Below are 25,265 nucleotides of genomic sequence, written 5' to 3' on the forward strand. Positions count from 1 at the left end.
ACTTCTAAAAGTAGAATAGTCTAATATTCTTTTTCTAAAATTCCCAAACACATCCCAACAGTTACCCTCAAGTGTAGCCACTTAGAATCAAGGCACATTAAATTATTTTATACTCTCTCTGCCTCCGTCCATAAAAACACACATTCTGTATACCACAAACATCAATTTTTTTAAAAGTCACGTGTTAGTTGGGTGCAAGCCTATCCACACCACACTGCTGCTGCCAAAGCTGCACTGCAACTGGATTCTCATTAAACAGCCCCCAAACAGAGCAGCCAGTGAAGAAATTAAAATCCATTTCCTGTGTTGCTATTAGGAACCTGAATAACAAACTCAGAAAAAGCCACTTGACCCTGGTAGGAAAATCCCAGAGCAAAGACTGGAAGTTGCAACATACTCGTATTCCATGGTTTTATTAAAGGCTACTTGTCCAGGTCCTAGTACATGCGGGCCTGAGGGGTCCGGCCGCAGCAGCACAGGACATCGGTACGATGTGCCACTCCTTGTCGCCTGGACCCTCGGAAGGAAAAGCAGTCCTGCCTCAGGTGAGGCTTTCCCTCACCACTGGCCTCTTCTGCCACAGGATAAAAGCACTGAGAGATGTGGCATCTTCAGCAAGGGCTGGTGCAGACAGCTGAGGGACGAAATAGCAGGTAGCACTCGACAGAGCAGGAGGGCAATCGACTGCCTGGCGTGTGTCCTGTCCAGTTGATCCATGAGGGCAGGTCCTTACCTTCCCATCTCGAATCATTACTTCTCCTATTTGAAAGCAGGGATTGCAAACTGGAGGCCCTCGGGCCACAATGGGCCCACTAATCAGTTCTATGCCCACATGGTACTTTCTTTTTCCAATTTTTTAAAAAATAGAAAATTAACATTTTAAAATGAGAAGAACTCAGACAGAAATTCAGATTTCTCTTGAAAATTGAGGGCCCACATTTTAGGGCCTCAGGGCCACATTAGGCTGGGTCACAGATGTGCATGGCTCTGGCTCCACTATCGTCTCCCCCACAATCTCGACTGTCCGACACCCCATCTGCTTGACTCAAGCAGGACCCTGCCTGGCACTGTGGGCATCTGCTTAGCTCCACTTGAACTCAAGTTCAGTAATAATAGATGGTTCACCCCCCCTCACCCTGAGGTTAAGCCATGCTGCAGAAGCCCAAACATAACCAGCAGACATCTGAATTCTCTATATTGAGGGGCAAGAAATACCTTACACACGACACGTAAAATAGGTACCTGGATAAAGAGGAGGGCCCCTCTGTCTTGCATGAGGGGAATACCTCTGCAGAATCACGTAAACTTTCTCCACAACACTCAAGACGCGACAGAGAACCAACTGCTGCCCAGTGACTGTTTTAATCAGGCATTTGGCCGGGCATTCTTATCTATGGTACGTATTCCCCTTTTAAACAGGAGGAAACGCGGTTCAGAGTGGTCACACAGCTAGAACAAGTTTTCTGGATCTAAAGCCCAAATTTGAGTGGAAAGAATTTCATGCTTAGGGGTTATCCTAAACTCTCATGACAGATGCTAATAAGCACAAAAACAACTGACGAGATATAGACTTTTCCTTTGAGGAACTTCACAATAACTAAACAGGTTAAAAAAAAGTTTACCTTCACCTTCCGGGTAAAGAACTAACACTTGGCCTAAGGCTGCCGATGACAGAATTGGGACTGTCAAAATGCTGGCCTCCTGACATCCAGTATTCTTTCTATGACTACGTTCCAGACCATCAAAGTCTTTGTTACAGAATCTTGAAAATGGCTCTTGATCAAATAAAACACTCATTTTTTGGCCCAGAAAGAGGTATAATTTCCAAAGGGATCCGAAATATTGGAGGTACAAGTTAATTTGTTGCTGATGTGCTTTAAAAGAGATTCACTACAGTTTCCTTCGACAGTGAAGAGCGCATGTGGGGTCACAGAGACACATTCCTTATTTGAAGCAAAATTCTAAATTTAACCTCATTTTTCCCCTCAGCGGTTCTTTTCCATTGCAGCCGGCTTTTATTGGGAGCCAAGGAAATAATAATGAGACTCACCTTGTGTGCCTGTTTGTCTAGAGACCAGTACCAGAGATCCATTGCCAGTAAAAAGTTCAACAATGTTCGAGGAAATGGTTTACTTCTACCTCGGAGAAAGAGTCACATTAAAAACGGTCTCCCTTCAAACAGATACAAGATTTAATAAAAATAAATCCAGAAGCTCCATCTCCAAAAGATACTGAATAACTTTAAAGAACTCTCTAAACTCTAAGACCTTATACTTAAAGATTAAGAGACTTCAGTTGTTAGAAAAGAGGAAATGTAGTATGTTATCAGAGGTAGACTACACTAACCCCAAGCCACAGCAATATAGGCACTTGGCTTGAAATACAGCCTGTTATTAAAATAAGTGCAGACTAAACTGTTCTTTAAGCTACATAAAGTTACTTGGGCACTACTGAGATCCTATCCTTCAGGGTGGAGGGACTGCTTACCCAATTATTCAGTCAGTTCCAGAATGGCTGGATCCTATCTACTGGCCATAAAAAAATAACTCTATATCTGTCCTTGACAAGAAGACACAGTACCTGCTCATTAGGGGCAACCAAGATGTCACATTTACGAACCTCTGGGCAGGTAACTAACACACACTGCTTAGAATGTAGCAGCCAAAAAGTACACCTATTTCCCCGTCATTAATACGCTCCACCTTCCCCAGCGCCTGTGACTTCTAGGACTGCTTCCTCAGCAGCGGGGACGGCGCTACGAGCGTCAGTAGTTTCTGACTCCCAGTTTCTCCACCTTGGCACTACTGACCTTTTTTCTGGTTGCGAGGTCTGTCCTGCCAATTGTAGGATGTTTATGCGCAGCGTCCTTGGCCTTTACTTGCTAGATGCCAGTAGCAACACCTCACGCCCCAGTGACAACCAACAATGCCCAAATATTGCCAGCTGTCCCTGGAGAGGGGGGTGGGAAACTGCCCCTAGTTTAGAACCACTGTTCCAGCCAAAGTGTACGACACAGTTTAGTGCAGAAGCATGCTCCACCCAGTCTTGTTGCCTGATGGCCGCATGGGCTCACCACCAACTCTATAAATTCCCCAAGAGCAATGTCAATTGCTCTCCAGTGCACCTACCCTACAAAGGATCAGACATTCACAAACCTTTAGAAAGTACTGAGCCTGGTGACTGACCGTCAAGTAACCCCAAGGGCTAGTCTTGCCCTACGCTCCCTGTACCTCTTAGCTACAAGGTACAAGAAGGGATCCTCCAATGGTTAGGCCACGGCTGTGGTGATGTGATTTCACATGACCGCTCAGAGACCTGCCCACGGCTCTCTGGTCATGACAGGTTTACAGTAACCCCACACAATCTGGGCCTGGCCCATGAATCTGGAACCTTACCAGGGGAGTGATTGCACATTCTATTTTCATTGGCAGTCTGCCCCAGCCTATCCTGGGGCTCCCCACCACACTCTCCAGCCACCCCCGGAGGAGTGGAAGCTCACAGGTACTCACACCACTGCCCGGTGGGTAACCAGGGATTTCCAAATCCTTGCTGAAAACCACACGATAAGTTGGGCAGTATTTGAAACCAAGAATGAGACCACGTGTCACAGTTCAGTGGAAGTTCCTGAGAGGGTGTGTGTTAAGCAAGAGAACCAAACAATAATAAATCTTCTGGCTTCCTTGATGCAGTGCCCAAGGGAACCAATGTCTTACGTGCAACAGTCCCAGCAAACCCTAAGCCACTTTCGGGAAAAGAAGTCACTGTCCCACACTCCAGCCACTCTCAAAGTGTCTCTCTCTCTCTCTCCTGAAGTGCACACAGCTTTCCACCACATCTCGTCCTCTCCCTTTCAGTTAAAAGAATAAGATAGGTCAAGCAAGTCACCATTTCCAGAACCGGCAACAGAGGCCTCTTGTGAGGTCTGGGGTTCAAGTCCAGTTGAGCCCTGCCCAGAGAGGCAATGGCTACAGAGGGGCACAGAAATGCTAAAGCAAGTCAGCCCACAGGGCTGTTTCAACTATAAATTAGCACCAACAGACTCAAGAAGTCTTGGTGGGGGGTGGGGGGAGGTTAAGAAACTAGTATCTGGCTGTTGGGGAATTAGGGCAGGAGAAGGAATTTTATAGCCCAGTTTTTCAAGTAGCCTAAAATTACTCTGTTTTTCTGGTCTAAAATTTACCTCTTCCAAGGAAAAGGGGTGGGAGGGGGTGGGTCAAACTCATGGGATATCACTGGAGGAAGTGAATGTTTTCTTTGGCTCATCATGGATAGAAGTTTCAAAATCAGCAGATAGAATCTTCTTTCCCACTAAATTACTGTGCAGTCCACTGGTTTCTCTTTGCTTTGATAACAGGAATGTGATGAAAAACAAGCCACATTCCTCTAAAGAAAGCAGCTTCTTGCAACAGAGATGGTTGGCAGTTTAAAAATTCACCTGAAAGGGCTTAGATAACAACCTTTAGGGCACAGAAGGGACCCGAGGTGTTCTATGGCGCCGTCGCTTACAAGATTCTTAACAAATCCGTTCCCATAAGGATTTTGGCTTCAATCTCAGGTAGTACAAACAAGTGTCACCTTGGTGCGGACTGCATTATATAGCCAGCTCCCCTCCAAGCAGGGTCTTGGTGCATTTGTCCTAAACCTGGTAGAGGAGCTAAGCACATACAGCAGGGTAGTGGTGACTGGAAGGCCACACTCAGTGCTCCGCAGGGCACAGGGCACGCAGGGCGGTCTGGCAGCAGACTCTGCAGGCACCATAGCAGAGCAATATACAAGAGCAGCAGGACACTGAGAGGACCTGGCCCCAGAGCCACCACTGCCATACATGAGCTGCGTCATTCTGAAGAGACAATTCTTTGAGTTTCCATTCCCTCACCGTAAGGAGGAGCTAACTACACCTACCTCATGGTTGGCTGTTGTGATAAAATAATAAAAGCATCACGTAAATGTTGGCTAATATTCAGCAATTTAGGGGTTAAATTAGAAGCTAGCCAATTCCCTCTTCCCTCTCCCTAGTTGTGGGCCCCACCATGCAGCTTTAGGCTGGCTGTCACCATAGTGGTTTCAGTGCTGCCCTTGTAAAACCCAAGGAAGGTCTCTTACTTGGCCCAGGGAGTAACTGGGGTTCAACATTCTGGTTGCCCTGACATTCAGCATCAGGCTAGTTGAGGCCCTGTAGGTATCAGCTCCCCCTTTCAAGAATGCAAACAGCAGGCGGCTGGTTAGCTCAGTTGGTTAGAGCGTGTTGCTACTAACACCAAGGTTGTCGGTTCGATCCCCACATGGGTCACTTTGAGCTGCGCCCTCCTTAAAAAAAAAGGGAGGGGGGAAGGAAGAATGCAAACAGCCTCTTGGGCCAGGAGCTAGTTGGTCCCTTATGTCCCTATCCATGACAAATTCTCACGCGGCAAGGGATTATTACCTGAGAGGGTCCCAGAGCCACCCCAGTTTTGTTGGAGACTACTCATTTCCAGTATCAGGGACCATCTCACTTTATCAGTAGGGATAATCTGGGAAACAAGTGGGCCCCTCCCACAGAGAAAGGCAGCATTCCGAGGTGCAAGATAGAAATTATTGTCTTGAGGGATCTAGCTTGTTTCATCGACCAGAACGTATCACCAACTGGTCTTTCCACACACCAACAGTGCAGCAACTGAGACTCCTGGACCGGGGAAAGGGCCACCTGCAGAAAGCCGTCTCTACATTCCTCGGAACTCCTGCAGCGCCCTGTTCCTCTCTAATGCCACTCAGCACCACCTGCCAAGAGGTCCAGTTACCTGTGCACTTGTTCTGCTTCCCTACCTAACTGTAAACTCATTGAGTGCAGGGACAGAGTTTATACCTCTCCGTATCCACAGCAGGCTTTGAACAGAATAGGTGCGCAATACTTTTCAGATATAGAGTGGGTCCTAGGAATCCTCCAGTATTACCAAACCAGTGCCTTCTGAATCAAACAGGAAACTCAAGTCAGCAGAGTAAAAATATTCTATTGCAATCATGTTCTCTGGAAATCAGTAATCCATGTCTTAGGTGTACATGATGGATTCTCTCTTAATCAGAAATCTCATTCTCTGATCTTGCCAGATAATAAAGGGATAGCATGCTCAACTGTATAGTATTTTACCTAAAATCTGGTACATGGTGCCATTCCCAAAAAGTTCAGCAGGAGACTCTCTTCTGAACTTTAGCTCCTCAAAGCACGACTATTCCTTAGTCAACACTGTGTCGGTTCTTCCATGCAAAGGACAGTTAAGACCACTCACTGGAAGCTACAGGCCTACCTGCCCTTCACAGACACTGAATTCATGCCACACCCACAATTAGACTGAAGGGCCCTAATGCTTTCCTGCTTCTGTGTGAAGGGCACCAATCCTTGGTGAGCCAAGGTCCTAAACACCAAGACTCACACATGACAGTTACCCTTCTCACCTGCAGGAGAAAACAAAACCAACACTCCCAACCTGATCTGTCTGGAATGTTCTTTCCCCAGCTCATATATGTCTGGTAAACTCCTACTCATCCTTCAAGATTCAGATCAGGTAATCACCTTCTCAGGAAAGCCTTCCATGTCACCTTCCCCTCCCCCAACCTGGTTTAGATGCTTTCCCACCCTCTGTTATCCTGGTCCCTGGGGATTCCTTATAGTCTCAGCACACTGTCATATATTATTTCCAAGCTATTAAAGGGGGGTGAGGAGAGTCTCTGAAAGCGTAACCAGAAACTGCCTGGGTCAGAACCACTGAGGAACTTCATAAAAATGGACATTCCTGGACGCCCCAGGCCACATACCTACTGAATCTACATTTTATTAAGCCCTACTCCCAGGTGCTTTTCATACATTTTAAGAACTACTGCATCAGAGTGTGCGCTCCCAGGAAGTAAGGACTGTGCTTTATTTCTGTCCTTTGTGCCAGGCCCACATTAAGTGTTCAAAATCTCCATGCAGTGGCATTATTCAGTAGATGCTACGCGCCGGCATTAGTCTTCACAGTAAAAAGCAAATGTTCACATAGAGACAAGCACTGTCGTACCTGGTCCCTGGGCCACCCAGCAGCAACCTGCAGAAAATATGCCCCAACCTGAACACAGTAACCCTCCTCCACTCTCCCAGACATTGGGCAAAACAATCTAGGTTGTGAGAAAATCTTGAGGCTTTGGAATCCAAAGACCGAGGTTTTTTAAAAACAAATAAAAATGCTTCAACTACTGATGAGACAGGGGGATTGTAATGGTAGCACTAAGTCTTCTATTTTGAGATTTGGATCTCTAGGATAATTTGATTTCACAAGTGTAATTTAGCTTGGGAATCGTTGAAAGCTTTCTTTTCTTTTCTTCGCTTCCTTTCCGCCAAATGTTAATGATTCTGCTTGCTATACATTTACTACGCATACCAGTTTCAATGTTTCTACCTACATAGGCCCAGTGCTGGCCCTTTGACTTGGGAGAGGTTTTACATCTGCATGGGATCCCCGCCAGGCTCCAACTTAAATCTACTTAACATATGCAAAAGTTGCGACATCCAGCTTAACTGCACCTTCCCCCACCCCAAAGGGCAAAGCCAAACTCAACAGAAAATTCTACTACAGGCCAACGCAATTTACATCCTGGTTAGAAAATACAAAACGTCAAGCCAGATTCGACTCAGTAGTTTCAGCCGACTCTCCTTTTCCTTTAATAAATCTTCCTTCTGTATTTCTACCCGTCTTGTGAATTCTTTCACAACCCGCAAGTGAGTAGCCACAACTACCATTTCCCTAACTAGCTGATCAACTTGGGGCAAGAGGCTTAACTTCATTCAGAATGCACTTCTGTAGACAGAGAATCACACTACCACCTAAGATAGGGTTATTTGTTAGGTGAATTAAGAGGGTGTGTACCTCACATAACTAATATATATATATATATATATATATATATATATATATATATATACATATGCACATATATATATGAACACACGTATTATGTATGATACAGACTAATGGCATATATAGTTTTGTATCATTAAAAAAACCAAACAGAATTAGCACCAAGTAATCTTTTAGCAGGCTGGCTTCCACACAGATCCAACAAGGAACAGTTACACTGTCAGATACAGGAATGCCAGAAATGTACAAAATTATGTAACCAAAAATACTCAGGTTTTTACAGGCAAAGCTTAAGTCACAGAAGCCTAGGACAAAAAAGGCCTCCAAGAGGTTCGCTGGTTCAGCCTGCTGCTGGGAGCCTGTTCAGAAATGAGCTCCGGATCCACCTGCCATTGATCGTCTGAGAGGCTCCGCAAGACACCCCACCCGCTCTGTCACTTAAGGTAACTGGGCACAGGCCGTCCCCAACACATAAGATTAATAGTATATTCGTGCAGTGAGCGACAGCCGATCAACTCAGTCAACGCACAATGGCGAGCAGTTCCCGCCCACTACACCCTCCACCCCGTAAAGAAATCCATCCCTGCGACTTCTAGTTTCCTGTACCCATGCGGTCCTGCATCCTTTAGGAACGAGTAGATAAAAATAACAGTTAGGGTTTTACTAAACCTACTCTCAGCCAGCCAAGGTGCTACTGTTTTAAATGCATTCTTTTGTGAAATCCACCCAATAATTCGAGTCGGTTTTATTATATCCATTTCAAAGGAGGGGTTCAGAGCAGTTAAGTGGCCTGCTCAAGACCCCCGGGGAGCCAGGATGCAGATGCAGGTCTTTTTTGGCTCCCCAGCCCTGCTCTTTCCACTGTGTCAGGCACTCTCGCTCGCCAGCTGACAACGCATGGGACGCTTCATCCATCCCAGTTCCAGCGCTGCTCAGAATCCTCACCAGGACTCACTCTGCTCATAGGTTAGAAGGACAACCTTTGTTGGGGGAAAGAGGAGATGCTCAAAGGGAGCCCTCACTCTGCACCAAAGGAACACTGAAGATTAACAGGAGCAGTAATGAAATGTGTGGAGCTTTTCAGAGACGCTTACTTTCAAAAGAATTTCAGGCAATCCAAGGGAGACTTGCTCACGTAGCACTTTTCTGAGTGAGATCAGACCAGCGGTCTCTAGTAGAGACTCAGGCTTCTGGTTTGATCTCATCAGTGGCTTTTACTCACCCCGGAACAGCAGCAGAAGGTGTGTGTCCCTCCCTACCCCCTCTTACCGTCCCCTCAGGTTACAGTTACGCATTCCGACAGGACGAGTCTTTCAGACCAAAGAGGGGGTGGGGGTGGCCCACTCTCAGAAGCCCTGGAACAAATAGTTGGCAACAGCTGTGTTCGCAGCAGACAGCAGTTGGTGGCTCGCTACTGTTTTCTCGTCGCACTAGTGCCCCTATTTCAAACAGCGGCTCTCAAAGCAATCAAGTCTCCACCACAGGGGTCTACTGTATTTGAAAAATCCGTCAGGAAGGCCAAAATGTGGCCTATCCCACTGCCCCCATCCCTGTGAGTATCCAGGACCTCCCTCAGCCACACAGCCCTGACCACATGCTTAAAAGGAGAAAGCCTTTGGGAGCCCTTCCCTTTAAAAGCTGGTCCCCTCTCCCCACTCGGAATCTCTTTAGAACCAGAGAACTGTGAAGAAATCTCTGCTAACTAGCCAAATGAAAATGGAGAAGGAATAAAGGGGGTTTAGATCAAGAATCCCACTCTGCCTCGCCCCCTCCCCACCCCACCCCGCAACTGCTCCCTCCATAAAGCTCTGGAAATGGCTTTATGATGTTTAATGAAAATCAGAATGGATGGCTCCCGAGAGACCTCGGGATGTAGGGGGTTAAGAATATGGTGGCTCTGGGAGTAAGGAGCAACTAGCAAACAAGAAGGAAAACCTGGAAATTTCTGTCTGGGAGCTGGCCTGTGGTAACTGTCAGACATTTTCTAAAAGGTTCCCTCCCCCCCAAAACAGAAGTACCAGAGACAAGCTCCCACCCTTCCCGGCCCCAATCCACGGACAACCAGTTCCATTACCTGTCTAAGACCCAAAAGGAAAGGCATCCTGCAAGAGCATCATCCACACTAACGTTTGCAACAAAGGGCTTTTAAAAGTGAAGGTCGTGGAATGAGCATGTCCCCTGGGGGGGGCCTGTGGCCCTGCGGTCCCAGGGAAGCGGCCTCCCTTAGCAAAGCCGACAAAGTAAACAGAGTCCTGGGACCCAGCAGGCACTCGAGCCTCCAGCAGTCCTGGCTACTCGTCCCGCCTGCCTCCGACCCACCCCCACCTTCTCGTGACATCTCTCAGACGCAGCAAAACCGAAGCTGTCTGCCAAGGGGGAAATGACATCAGTTCAGGCACAGCAGAAAACTCCAGACAGCTGCTGGGGAATACTGAGGACGTGCTGCAAACCCACGATGGCCCGTCCGGGACCCACCTAGAGCTGGAGCCTGCGACAGAGGACCGAGGCGGCAACCCAGCTGCGGTCCGCTCCCCTCAGCTCTAAGCAGGCTCGGGGGGTACACAAATCAAGACTCTAGAGCAGAAAAGGGCTGCATTTCTTTGAATGAGGACCGGACACGATAGCTCCCAAGGTATTGTTTCTCCTTGAGAAAGAAAATCAAGCCCAGCGACTGTCAGTTTCAGACAACTTTTCCACCCCCACTCCTGCCAGAGTTGGTGCTCAATAAATCACAGTGCTTGAAGCCTGGCTGTGCCAACCTTTTCTAGGGATTGAGGCGACTCACAGCGCACGTGGGGAGGCACCTCTTCCCCAGCTAAGGTGGGACACACTACCTTGGACGCTGAGCTCTTTGAGTCTTGCTTCTACAGGAGAGTTTGTGTTTCATAAACAAATCACACACGTACAGGTGCCAACATCTTTCCTCACTTGTCTTACAAAAGGTACAACAAGTCCCACCACAGTCTCCAAGTTGCCAGTAAAGCATATCATCTATATTTAAACCTGAAAAGTTCACCACCTTAGGTTTGTCGTGCTTTCTTCTCTAAGCTCAGCTGAGGGAGAAAATGGCTAACGGCAAGCTTTGCACAAGAAGCAAAGGCCCTGGGATTGGTGTCCTGATCTGACTTTTCTTTTGTAAGCCAGCTCTCATCTGGCCACAAGTCCCTAAACAGCAGGTCACAGTAGACCTGGAATCTTCTAATAAAGACAACACTCGCAAAGACAGAAGGCCCACGTTTGGCTTTGGACTTGCAGAAATGACTCTCCGCACAACCTTCAGAGGAACTTTATAAATCCAAAATTACTTTCTACTGACTTCCGTAGCTGCAAATTGGAGTATATTTTCCGTAATGCAAAGCAACTGTTTCTCATCTTTCTTTTTATTTTCTGCAACAATTGTCTTTCGGTGATATTTACCAAAGGCCTCCATGGGAGTGGCACTCTGTGCCGGGCACGACCCAGGTAAATCAGAATCGATTTTTGTAAATGAGTATTTATCACCCCCATCACGACAGTAAATTAACAGTACACAACACGTACAGCATGGTGAGTTGCCAAAAGTACTTTTCAGTCATTAGTGAATCCAACCAGACACACAATGTGCTTGCTGCAGGTCTCCCACTGACGGGCAAGGACACATCGACTTTCCCGACAAGGAAATGAATGAGCCAAGCCAGCTGAGCCATTTCCTTGAGGCTTATGAAAATAATGAATCGCAGCCTTGCTGCTATGGGAGAAGAGGGGAGATATGTAGAGAGAATGGACTAGGGAGCCGTTCTTTGGCAAATATGCCTTCTCAGGACACAGTCATATAATTGACCCCATGCCTTGCTACCCACCTCACCTCCAGGCCAAACTGCCAGACATGCAGGCCTGGACATCAAGGCAGCCACCCAAAAAGCCAGTTGCAACGCCTGCCCCTTTCATTTCCTCAGTTCCCTGGCAACCACCCACCCCCACAAAACACATGCCCCATTATTAACAGGGACAGCCAGACCTGAGAAAGGGCACCCTCAGCCCTTCGTGGGCAACTCTGATCTCAACCTACCTAACAAGACACAGTTCTCCAGAAACAGTACCCTGACGAAAGGGGACTTATTCACATGTCCCACACCTCCCGGACGACCAATGTGCCAGGCACTCTTCTAGGCCCTAGGGAGACCGCCATGAGCAAAATACTCAAGAACCCCTTGCTCTGATGGGCTACGGAAACATTCCCCATTTTTAAACAATACTCATCGGCCGTGATCTCTGAAAAAGTGGAAATTACTAGAAATCCAAAAGTAATTTTGTAAAAAAGTTCAATCTAAATTATCAAAATTGCCCCACAGACCTCCCAATTTCCCCCCAATGAATCACCCTTTTATGGATGCTACTCAAGGCAATGTTTCTCATCAGCATTGTCCTACTTCTTCTATTTACAAGATTATAAATTCCTGTGTGCCAGGCAGCGTTAAACCCAAAGCATTACAATGAACACAACATACATCCTAACAAAGTGATTGCTGATAATGGCTTCTTTTCACTAATCTACTTCTCCTTGCCCCAGCCCCTTGCTCATCAACCCTCATTAAGCGCTGGGGGGTGAGGAGAAAAAGAGGCTGAATTGGCAAATGCAGTCCTTCCCAAAAAAAACAACTTCATTTCTTGCCTCGCCCTGTAAATACTACCACAACCAGTGACATAACTTTGGGATTTAAAAGGCAAGATGAACATTAGCAATTTCTGCTCGTCTGAAAAAGGGGTTGTAAGTGATCCAGGCTCATACGTGGTGGACCAAAGGTAAGTCAAATCCTTCTTCACATAACTGTAGTCGTCTGCCTGCTGATGTACAATTAAATTCAAAGATGAATTCACCAATTTGGAAAAAAAAAGGAAGTGTCACCGTAAACCAGAATTAAGCAGGATTATGTTGCCAAAATGCTGCAGTTTAACAATTATGGCCCCAAGCAGTGTCTGAAACATCTTTCCACTGACCTAGCCCCCTGCTCCCCAGATCAGAGACTCCCCAAACATAGTAATGCTGCAACCCTTTGGATTCCAACTAACTTATTATTTAAGAAGACATACTGTAACACCATATACTATTCAGGGTTAGTGACATTCATTCTTTCACCGTAGTTGATTTTAAAACATTTTGGCAACTTATTTCTAAGGAGCCTATGCATTTATAATTTTAAAATAATGGGACAGAGGTGGGGAGAGGTCATTTTTTCAGCACTGACTTTGCTACGAACTCCGTTTAACCAACATCTCACCCCCCACAACGTGGGCACTATGATCCCTAATGTTCAGCTGCAGAATCTGAGGCATGTGGAGACCTTGCCCAAGGTCACGCAGCTAGTGGGAGAACAAGGAATTGAATGAAGTCTCTTGCTCCAAAGACTCTTTCGCTTACAATAATACAGGAGTCATATTAGGTCAGGAGTTACTAATAAGGCACAACCAGAACTGAGGGTCAGCTGAACAGACACACATGGCCCTGGGCAGCGCCCTGTCTAAAGACTGCCCCTTCTCCTGGAGCCCACCGTGGTGTTCGGGAGTGTGGAGTCAGGGCACTCGGGCCCCAGGACTCCTATTCCGAGATGCTTTGCAGCCTGACTTCTGTGTGATGAATGACTGGGGAAACCCTAACGATCTCATCGGTTCCCAGCACACAGTTGGTCCCCAAACAAGAAGCAGGCGGGAGCAGACCTTCCCATGCCTTGGATCTTGGGTAACTTGGTGACCTGTTCCCACACCCAGGTCAGCTGGCCGGCTGAGGCTGAAGGAGGCTAGGGCACAGGGCCAGGGATTCTAATTTCGAAATCAAGGAATCAGAAGAAAGAGGATTTTATCACAACAGGACAGCAACTTCCAGGCTTCTAGGGTAGGAGACAATCTCCAGACCTAAAGCCATTTTATTTCCAGGAGCTTTGAGCAGGGACTGCTAGGCAGATACAGAACATCTAAGATAAGGGATAAGAGACCTTTCTTTTTCTTTTTCTCAGGTTGGGCACAGGCACATTTAAATGCCCTCGAGTTCTGATTCAAAAACAACAGATGTGAAAACTTAACTCAAACCCCAAAACAACATGAGTATCACACTGAAAATCAAACCAAACATCTTCACGTCATGAATGTGAGGCTGGGCATCAATAAAAAGATCCTGAAGTCACTATTTTGGGGAATGCCATGTGAAGAATTCCAAACCCAGAACAAAAACTTGCAAAACTTTGCCAAGTACAAATACTAAGGATGGCTCAGCTGCCAGAAGCCAAGAAGACAAGCTTATCTGTGTCCTGGGGGTGGACAAAGGCAGACATGTAGCAAACATGCCGAGGCAAGAAAACACCCCTCTCCTGGTTTCTGAGCAGGACAAGGGGCTCCATAAGCAAGTTCCAGGGCTCATTTATTCTACAAGGTATCCACAGAAACCTGTGGGTGCTTTCCTACTATTGAGTATTCCCGGAGAGACGGCTGGGCTTACGGCTCTTAAATGCAGTATGTGATCACTTGCTAAACATCGAATGATAAAACTGTGTTTCCCCAAACATAAGACCGGGTCTTATATTAATTTTTGCTCCAAAAGACACATTGTGGCCTTTGTTCAGGGGATGTCATCCTGAAAAATCATGCCAGGGCTTATTTTCTGGTTAGGGCTTATTTTCCGGTTAGGGCTTATTTTCGGGGAAACATGGTATTTCAGAGAGGGAGGACCCAACATATGTTGGTATCTTACATTTAACAGTTGAAAAAAACGTGAGCTTCAGTGGAGTTAGATTACTCATTCAAGGACACACACCTAGTAGGCAGTGGAGCCAGCATTTCACCCAGGCCGGTTTGGCTCCGAAATGGCCTGAACATGTGTAGAGAGAGTATTCTGGTGTTATTAATAGTCACTTCCCCCTCTTTTGTGACCTGATAGTCACATCCAGCTACCTAGGACATACCGCGGGGATGAGAAGGAGGGACCACTGGCATGACTTTGTCTTGCCCTGGAGGATTTATTTAATCACCCAGTTAAGTGAGAAAAGACAGCAGACACAGAAACAAACGGGAGAAGTAGAGACAGTGAGTGCAAGAGCTCGAAGAAAGGAAGCTATGGAGAGGTAGAATGGCCAGTTTTATTAAGAGATGAGTACTAAAATAACACACAAGGTTTGGGTGCATAGATGAGTACACCAAGCAGGGCAAAGTATGACCAAAATCACGGAAACGAGGACACATGGGGCATCTGAGAAAGGCAGAGGATGAGGCAAAGACCAACTGGAGGTAGAACGTGGAGGAGGCCCTACATACGTGTCTTTCCTGAGTGCCTGTGACCAGCACATTTTATAATAACTAAGATTGCGCCACGAATACCGAGGATGAGAATTTCCATTTCACCGAAGTATTTTGGGCTCTCTTTTTGCTTGTTTAATTATATTTGCTACTGAAATATGACAAATCTTGGAGTTCATTTTGTTCCACTCTGGGTAGTGGGCAAGGTGGAGGAAAGACCCCATGTCGACAGTACAGCCTCAGTCTTTTAAAGAGAGAAATGAAAATAGCAGAAACTGAAACCAGCTCCGAAGGTTTCTGGCTCTTTTTTCTCTCCTCCCTAACAAGAAAATCTTTTTGTGTTGACCATCAATCACTCCACAATATTTATTACCTTCATGGATAGACATTTGCTGCCCTCTCCAGAGAATCCAGGGGTCTCTGAAACTCGCCACTGACAGTAGGCTGTCACTGATGGTTAATGGGCTGTTGCTGGATCTGCAAATTTAGCTTTATCAGGTACAACAGCAGCCTTGTTTGTTTTTGTACCAAAATACAAGGTTCATTTTTCCTGCCCTAGAAACAGTTCAACCTCAACCAAACTGGCAAGTAGCCAAGAATTACATGAGTATCAGCAAGCCACAGCTCAGAGCTGTCCCCAGACACATTTCATGTCTCCTGCCAAACTGCTCTGTAAACGTTTAGCAAAGATCAGAATAAGAACAAAAGGAGGGACGTATGTCACACTAACTACATGATCTACACTCCGATGTAACTTGCAAAGAGAAATCCATTAGGAAAACAAGATCTCCACTGAATCTGATTTCCTCTTTCACTTTTATTTAAACTTTGGGCAAGACAAAGAGAGGTGTGGTCCACTTTAGGTGGGAATGTGGGTGCAATGGTGGCAGGTGCTCAGAAAGGGCTAACCACAAAGTCATTTTATTAGTGACACCTCAACTCTAAGTGCCAGGGTGCAAGGTCGTAAGAGCAATCACGCACATTGTCCAGAGACAGACCGCCTTGGTTGTGCTTTTATAGGAAAATCCACTCACTCTTTTCTGTGCTCATAAACTCAGCAAAGTTATTTATTGTCAGTCCTATCTCCTATTCTACAGTTCAAGCGACTTAAGGGCAAGATGCATAACTTTCACTTCTGTGTCCCTCACGATACCAAGGAATGCCTTGCACAAAGGCAGCCCTCAAGAAAAGATGGTTACGTGGATAAAAAGACTTAATGACTAAAGAGAAGATTGAAAAATGAAGCTAACACAGCTGAATTCCCAAACATCAATGTGACATTTTCCTGGCCACAGAAACCTGATGAACAGCTAAGCAATCAGGAGGGCACCTGGAGATTCTTCCAAGCTCATGAGGTTTCACAGACAGAAATTGGGAAACTCTCTGTGGGTGTCAATATCTATATGTCTCTAATTCCTCAGCTGCAGAATTTAAGGTACTGAAGCCATCTCAAAAGCAAAAGTCCCTCCCTGAAGGTAGAGCTGGAACATGATCAAACCCTCCAACATTTGTTTTTCGATTATGGGAAATGGGATGAAGCTGAGTCTGGTTTTGTCTCCCATTCACCAGATAATTCCATTAGCAACATCCACAAGTTGCTTTTTCTGCATAAAGGATCCCGAAAGTCAGTAAGGTCTAGTTGGAAACACAGCAGCTGGAACCATGCCTGCTCTCATTTCCTGGATCCTATGTAAACCAAATATTACCTCCCTCCTTTAGGCTATGCAGTAACCAAATCTATTCCAGGTCTAAGATTTCATGGTTGAAAACATTCAGTTTATCCTTCCCGTAAGCTGTAGGTAGTGGGAAAACTTACGGAACACACACCTCAAGGCCCCAAGTCTGGTGACTAATGGTGGTGAAACTGGAGAGGGTATCACACCACAGGCCGGGGATCTGGTCCTTTCGTCATATGGTGCACAACCACAGGCCACACCTGATTCCCATACTCACTCCCTCCAGGGCACAGAGTGAGGCAACACAGGATGGCAGTATAATAAGTAAATCTACTTCAAAAATACCTTGACCCAGGTCCAAACCATGAAATCACTAGAGCAAAGCAAGAGTAGGCAGAGAGTGCTACCGTGCTTCGCTGAAAATAAGACCAGGTCTTACACCGTATCCCCCCAAAAATAAGACCTAGTGGGACCATCAGCTCTAATGCGTCCTTTGGAGCAAAAATTAATATAAGACCCGGTCTTATTTTAATATAAGACCAGGTATAATATAATATAACGTAATATAATACTGGGTCTTATATTAATTTTTGCTCCAAAAGACGCATTAGAGCTGATAGTCCGGCTAGGTCTTATTTTCAGGGAAACACAGTATTAATTTTAGCTCCAAAAGATGCATTAGGGCTTATGCTCAGGGGATGTCCTCTTGAAAAATCATGCCAGGGCTTATTTTCTGGTTAGGTCTTATTTTCAGGGGAAAACGGTAGTACAGAGGCCTAAGGCTTAGAAGGAAAAAAACTAGAAGTGACTGAGAAAACACCCCCCATCACAGCAAGAAGGAAGTCAGCACAAGCCACCGTCCCTCCCTGGAAAAAAAGTTAGCAGGTGTCAATATCCTTGTGCTGATAGCCATTGTACCAGTCTTTCACTTTCCTCAAGAGGTACATTCTCCGCCAGGTATGCCCAATATTGCAGAAAAGGTGGCGCTAACCAGTGAGAGACTCAATAAATCATCAACCCTTGCAGAGGTTTCTAAGCTACTTTCGTATACATTAAGTTTACATCAGCGGGTGAAGAACGAGGAGGCTGTTAGTACTATCCCCGCTGGTCAAGGTGAGTCTACTGAAGGTCTGAAAACGCAAGTGCCCTTGGACTAAGATCTAGAGTTTCTGACCGAAGAGCAAACCGTCATCCCAGGGAACCCCAGTGAGTGACTGCCCATAGGGAGATTTTCCTTTCAACTGGACTGTCAGGGCTCTGGAACTCTAGACCTGGCCATGCTACCACCTATTGTCATGACCCTGGGCCAGTGACTTTACCTCTTGGAGCCTTCATTACTACTTCTATCAGCACTGCCCAGAGACCACCTGAGGCAGCCATTTCTGTGATGAAGAGACCCATGTGGTCAAAGAAGTGTCCTGTCTTAGAGATTCAGGATGCATGTATTCCACAGTTAAGCCTCTGAGGAGCCCACAGTTAAGTCTAGACTGAGTCCCTCGTCAGATAAATGATTTGCAATATTTTCTCCCATTCTGGTTTTTTTTCTCCCCCACTTTCTTGATGGTATCCTTTGAATCACAACTATTTTCAATTTTGACAAAGTCCAGTTTATTTTTTTCTTTCGTCACTTGAGCTTTTAGTGTTCCTTATTTCTTTTAAGGGCTCTGTAAAGCTTAATGTTATTTTGGGTCAAGAATGGACATTACTTAGAATAGAATCCTTTAATTTTTTTTATTGTGGAAAGTTTTAAACATATACAAAAATAAAGGTAAGGAGAATTATCCCCATGTACTCATCACCAACTTCAATAATCTATTGTTAGTGGCCAATCATGTTTTACCAATACCCACTTTCACTTCCATTCATCCCCAGTGAAATAATTTTGAAACAAATCACAGACTTCATATCATTTCAAGCATAGTTCCATTTGAATCTCTAAGAAATAAAAGGATTCTGTTCATCAAAATAATCACTCTACCATATCATATCCTAAAAAATGTATAATGATTCCTTGATGTTATAGGATAGGATCTTGCATGTGAGAATTTAAATTAGATCAGGGGTAAAAATACAATTAGAAAATGCAACCAATTATGACAGTTCTTCCGCTTTCATAAGTAATTAACCCTTGCTACATGTTCCACTACTTTAAAACATGTTACTCCCCAACACCACCCTTCAATCCTACGTGTATCAAACATGCTCTCTTCCAACCACAGCTTTCTCTTTTTTACTTGAATAGGTCTAGTGGCGGTTTTAAGCATGGCAAACCCTTTGTCATTTTGTTTTACACGCATTCACTTCCAACCTCTGCCCCGTATATAAAGTGAAAGATTAACTTATGACTTTTGCCCTCAATTTCCAGTGTACAAAGAATTTTTGGAAAAATCTCCCCTTATCTGAGATTGCACAAATTTTCAGAGAAACCTGGGAAAACGAGGAAACCCCATAAGCACATTTTCTCCTCTTTACAGCTCTCCAGGGGCATAAGCTGCGTGGCCCCATCGCATGCCTACCTGGCTGTGCCCACCCTCAACGTAGAGTACGGGAGGTTTCACGACATACACAACGCTGCTGAGAGAAATGTAACAGAATTTGGAGGCTGAAAGACACTGTCGAGATAATGATGCTATGAAAAACAGTTCAGTAAGAAAGAGAGTCTGCTATTCAAAATGTAGGAGATTTAGGGCTGAACAGGCTTCTTACCTGTGGGACTGCCCGGAGGCTGAACTGTAGAGCACGTGCATCATGAATCTCCAAGAGTCTGTACACTTCTTTGACCACACAGATCTCTTATAGCAGAAATGGCTGCCGCAGGCAATGCTGACAGTAGGAATGAAGGCTCCGAGAGGTAAAGTAACTGGCCCAGGGTCATGACAATAGGTGGTAGCATGGCCGGGTCTAGAGCCCTGACAGAGTCTAATTGAAAGGAAAATCTCACTGTGGGCAGTCACTCACTGGGGTTCCCTGGGATGACCAGCTTTCGCTTCAGTCAGAGAAAGCAAAAAATTGAATAGGCATTTCTCCAAAGATATACAAATGGCCAATAAAAACATGGTAAGATGTTCAACATCACTAGTTGTTAGGGAAATGCAAATCAAAACCAGAGTGAGATACTACTTCATACCCACTAGGTCAGTTATGATTAAAAAAAAAAAAAAAAGACAGACAATAAATAACAAGTGTTAGAAAGGATCTGGAGAAACTAAAACCCTCATACATTGTTAGTGGGGATGTAAAATGGTACAGCTGCTGTGGAAAACAGTCTGGCAGTTACTCAAAAATTAAACACCGAGTGACCATGTGACCTAACAATTCCACTTCTAGGTACATATATATACCCAAGACAATGAAAATATATGTCCACACAAAAATTTGTATACCGATGTTCATAGAAGCATTATTCATAATAGCCCAAAAGTGGAAACAACCCCAATGTCCATCAATTGACGAATAGATAAATGTGTTACACCCATACTAACTGGCCATAAAAAGGAATGAAGTACAGATACATGCTACAACATGGACGAACCTTGAAAACATTATGTTAAGTGAAAGAAGCCAGTCACAAAACACCATTTACATGAAATGTCCAGAAGGGGAAAATCCATGGAGACAGAATGTAGACTAGTGGTTGCCAAGGACTGGGGGGGCAGGGGAGGATAGGGGAGAGGAGGAATGAAATATAGCATTTCTTTTTGGGGTGATGAAACTGTTCTGAAATCAGATCATGGTGACAGTGGCCCCACCTTGTCAATATACTAAAAACCACTGAACTGTATACTCTAAAAGAATGCTTTTTATGGTATGTGAATTATATCTCAATAGAGCTGTTATTACAGTAAAGGGGGGGCTCAGAAACCTCTCTCACCTCAGAACAGGAAGTACCAAATGGAGGTTGGGGTCAGGGGTCAGGAAGCCCCAGGGACCGCCTCGCCTCAGTACAGTACACAGTGTTCCGAGGGCGGCGGGCGGCTCTGCCTGTGGTCTAGCTGTGGGCAGAATGGGCAATGAAGCACAGCCCCCCCCCCCCCCCCGACTCGAGGCAATGGCACACTTCCTTGCTGGTGGTAACCACCCACTCTTTTCTTCACTCAAGAGGATACAACAGAATAGTACATACATATTCTAATTTACCACCTCTAAGAATAAATAATTTCATACTTTATTATTTGGGAAAAAAAATGCTGGAAAAACACTTCTCATCTGATTGCCACGGCTGATGATATGGAAAGTGATTCACATGCCTTTCGGCCTAGGAGTTAACCAAAATATATTCTTAAATTTCTCCACTGGAAACATATCTTGAGTCAGGGAATAGGAAAGCCTTAAATGTTCCCCAAAGCTAAAATAAAATAAAATAACAAAATAAAAAAGATAATAAAGGCTAACATTTACCAAGTAATTACTTTGTGGCAGGCGCTGTTCTAAGTACTTTATAAGTATTGACTCAATTAACTCACAATAACCCTATAAACTAGATACTATTATTCCATTTTACAGATGAGGAAATTAACTAACTAGCCCGAGGTTCTATGGAGGCTGTCTGGCTCCAGAGTCTATATTCTCAGCAATGCCACTTCCGCGTGTTCCTTCTTCTGGGATGTGGTTAGTCAGGCATGTAATTAGGCTTGTGTGCCACACTGCAGTTGGCCACCTGCCTGACATCTTCCAGGGAACCACAAACCACTTCCTTAAGTACCTGGGGAGGCATTTCTATCCATCTCCACCTATAGGCTCACTGTGCTTGGATGAATCGTTCTCCACAGCAAGGGAGCAACAGGTTTGCAGACAAGGAGGGGACTGGACGCTAAGCAAGTGAAAGACCTAGAGGCTTCTGAAGAAGTAAATGGAAATGTTCTCCAGGTGCCCGTGTTAAGAGTCAGATGGCACATCTTCAAGGATAAGCATAGGACATAGGTCAAGAAATGTCGCCTACACGTGTGGGGAAATGAGCCCTTGCATACCTTGTCGATGGGAATGTAAACTGATACAACCACCCGTGGAGAGCAACTTGGCACTTGACCACAAATTTCAAATGTATATACCCCGTAGCTTCACAATCCCCAATGCCACTTCTAGGAATCTAGTACAACTGCAGAAAGAAATCAGTACAATGGTCACCTGGCAAAAACTTGGACGCAACTTATGCTCTATAAAGGAATAGTTAAATAAAGCATGAGGAGCGGTTTTATAAAGCATGGTCTAGACCATTAACATACAGGCATTTAAAAAACACCAGAGGTACAATGTGATATGGAAAGAACACGACAATACATTAAGGTTTTTTTAAAAAAGTACATGTTGTAAAATAATGCATACAAAATTACCCCATTTTTGTTTTAAAAACAAATGAAAGAAAATAAAAAACCCTACCCATAGCACCAATTTTACATTTATGTATAGGATTTATATACATACATGAATTTTCTTTCCTTGTGAATTTATTTTTATCGTAGGGAATGGGTTGGGAAATGTCACTATGGGTGGTTATACCCCCCAGGGTACTGTTGTCCATTCTAATCTTCCTGGACAGCTTTTGGAGCTTTTTCTTTTTCTTGGAGCTGCTGCTCTTGGTGCCAGCAGCCTCTTCAGGTCCACTGCTGAGTGGGTCCTCTTTGGAAGAGAATTTCCTTTTTTTCTTGGGGACACTCCTATTTCCTGCCTCTTCAGGGTCAATAACTGATTCCTCTTTGGGGAAAGATTTCTTTCTCTTGGGAAGACTCCCACTGCCACCTGTTTCCTCAAGATCACTACTAACAAGCTCCTCCTTGGAAAAAGCTTTTTTCCCTTGGGTTTGGGTAAAGAGACAGGTGGGTCTTCCATTCCATTTTCTGAGGAGCCTCCTGGAGCTTTTGCTTTTCTTCTTTTTGGGTCTTTCACTTGTCTCCTCACACTCCTCCAGTGTACTACTATTCTCTGAAGATGCGAGGGCAATTGCAGTCAACCATTTCTTTTCCTTCTTCAAATGTGTTTTCTCCTGTTTCTCCAGCTTCCTAGTAATCTCAGCAGCCACTTCCTCAGCCTGAACCATTGCCTCCTTCATGACCTCCAGATTCTTTCATGGAATATCTCCAGTTCTCATAGAAGGACAGCCATTCCTCAACAAGTTCTCGAAGCTTCTCCCCAAAGATACTTGTGGGCACCTCAGAAAAGCAATCAATTCATAAGGCAATACTGCATTTGTTTGCCAGGTATCGGGAGATGCAGCCTTTGTTCTTGGCCAGCCGCTCGGCCAATGAAGATGGAGTGGAAAATGAGTCCATATTTTGGAATGTTACCCCTTGTCTTCAGGGCTCTGGAAACTTGGTCCCTTTGCTGAGCCCTGGGAATCACTCAGACACCAAGATTGGCCTGAATTTTATTACTATATCTATAAATAGTCAGCATAAGCCGAAAAACCACCAACAATAATACACACCAAACCACAAATTTTCACTTTTTACTCAAGGCCATTTTCGTATTTCTGTATTATTTACTATTGTTATGAGCAAGTGTTATTTTTGTGTAATTAAAAACTGATGTGAAAAGGTAAAAGGTCCCTTAATGCTCAAAGACAAGCAGCAATCAGGTCTAAGGAAGGAAAATGGAAAGACAGCCATAGTGGACCTTGTGCCAAATCACACTGGCGCAGGTTTTCTGCCTCTCCCACCCCCAGCAAGAGGATTTGCATGTTGAAAGACAAAGGACTCAAGGGGGCAAAAAAGAGAGAGAGAAGTACACAGGATGAACTTCTCACACTATTCATTCAAGTCCACATTCAAGTCCCAAAGAGCTACACTGCTCCAACACCTCAGTGTAGAAAGCCAAATATAAACTTTTTCTCCCAAATAAACCACTAAGAGGGAAAAATCATTAGATATGATCAATAAACGTAGCTGTGGTTTTGTTGTTGTTCCTGTGTTGGTTGGTTTTTTAATACAACTGGATTAAAACTCCCACATGGAATTTAAGATGAAGAAAATTTAGCAAATGGCTAACAAAAAAGCGAGTAGAATTTTGAAAAACATTGATATTTTCTCCATGAATGCATACCTCTGATCTGCAAGAATGTGTAATAAAACAGTGTTATGACATAAGATCTGTCTTGCTTGATATTTAAAAATCAAAACAGACATGTTTTTATAACTTCACTCGAGGCCCCACCCTTCCCAGCCACAAATATTCTTGCAACGTTTTACATTCGCTTTTACCTCTTCCAAAACAAGTTTAAATGAAATTCTTTAAAATACCTAAGGTCGTGGATCAAAACTTAGCTGTGACCCTCTGAGAGTGATGATGGCACCAGGAACAGAAGCTATGTATGCAGTTCATCTGTTTTCCCACAGAAGAAAGTATGGAAAGAAAAAATCCCAAAGTAAACAAATCAGAGTTATGGGAATGTAGATGAGGGATGACAGCATCTCAGAAACCCGGTCCCTGCATGACTGGTGACATACAAGCCTAGAAGGATGACCTGCTTTAATTCCCACACTGGGAAAGCCCAGAATTCTAACAAGCCTCAGAATTCAATAGGATGAGATTTATTTCCCCTTTGCTTACCTCCCAGGTTTCAGTGTTCTGGATTTATTTGTGTTTCTTTGTGGTTTCCATATTCCACGCAGATTTTTGGCCAGACTTTGCTCCACCTAGTGGAAATACAAAGGATAGTCCAAAAGGGAGGCGCCCATATGCCAAGGAGTAGAGAGACAGGTCAGCAAGACCCACTGTCACTGCTCCCTGTCATGCAGTGGCTGCTCTTACTGTCTCTGCAGTTATAGTGGGATCAGTGGCCCTGGCGGTGTCTACGACTGGGGTTGTAGGGTAAGGAGTTGTTATTGTACCACCTGGATCCTGACGGTCCCCTCAAGAGTTAGTCCCAGCAATTTAAGTCAGGAAAGAAAGAGGCCCTCTCAGGCATATGGATGGCCAGGAATCCTAAAGGCAGTTGGAACTTTGAACCCAAAGCCACCTAAGGCAGCCACAGTATCCGTAGAGTTGCCAACTAGTGTCCAACACCCTGGGGCCTAAAACAGAGGGCTCTCCTCTAGACACAGCGTCCCTGAGGTCCAGGGGAGTCAGCTTCCCTTGTGGTGACCCTGACAACACCTAATGGTTTCTGCAGGCTGAGCATGTGTGAGAACAAACCAACATTCGCCAGGCCGAAGATGAAGTGAAGAGCCAAGACTTGGAATGGGGAAAGGAAAAAGTTCTAAGAACATGACTCAGTTCCCATTGGTTATGAGGCTATGGAGGACACTGAGAAAAGAAAGTAACCGGCCAGCAGTTTCACTGTAGCAAAAACAAACATGTTCTTCAAATGAAACCACAAGAGCAGACCAAAGCCAGGGGAAAGAAAGTTCAAGACTGGGTGACACGGGGAGGCTCACCTGCTTACTGAACCACAGACAAAAACGTGCCTTTTTTTTTTTTTTTTCCAAAATGTTTGATGTTGGCTGACGGAGCAGAGCTGACTAGT

At 44.9% G+C, this 25,265-nt stretch overlaps 1 protein-coding gene across 4 annotated transcripts in view; it reads right to left on the reverse strand.

Moving 5' to 3' along the window:
* The window catches only part of WBP1L (WW domain binding protein 1 like), a 52,257-nt gene that overhangs the window by 21,160 nt on the left and 5,832 nt on the right, over nt 1-25,265 (reverse strand). The window contains exons 1-2 of one of the 4 annotated variants that reach the window (XM_081074263.1): nt 2,810-3,241; nt 2,051-2,135 (exon numbers count right to left, since the gene is read on the reverse strand). The exons of 1 other annotated variant lie outside the window; for it this stretch is intronic. In XM_081074263.1, coding sequence (XP_080930389.1) covers nt 2,051-2,092 — 42 coding nt within the window. In that variant the 5' untranslated portion in view covers nt 2,093-2,135; nt 2,810-3,241. Of the gene's footprint in view, nt 1-2,050; nt 2,173-2,809; nt 3,242-9,942; nt 10,186-25,265 lie in introns of those variants that run through there. 2 more of the 4 variants (XM_081074265.1, XM_081074264.1) reach the window with 2 other exon arrangements.

Source organism: Rhinolophus hipposideros (genome assembly GCF_964194185.1).
Source record: "Rhinolophus hipposideros genome assembly, chromosome: 15".
NCBI lineage: Eukaryota > Metazoa > Chordata > Mammalia > Chiroptera > Rhinolophidae > Rhinolophus > Rhinolophus hipposideros.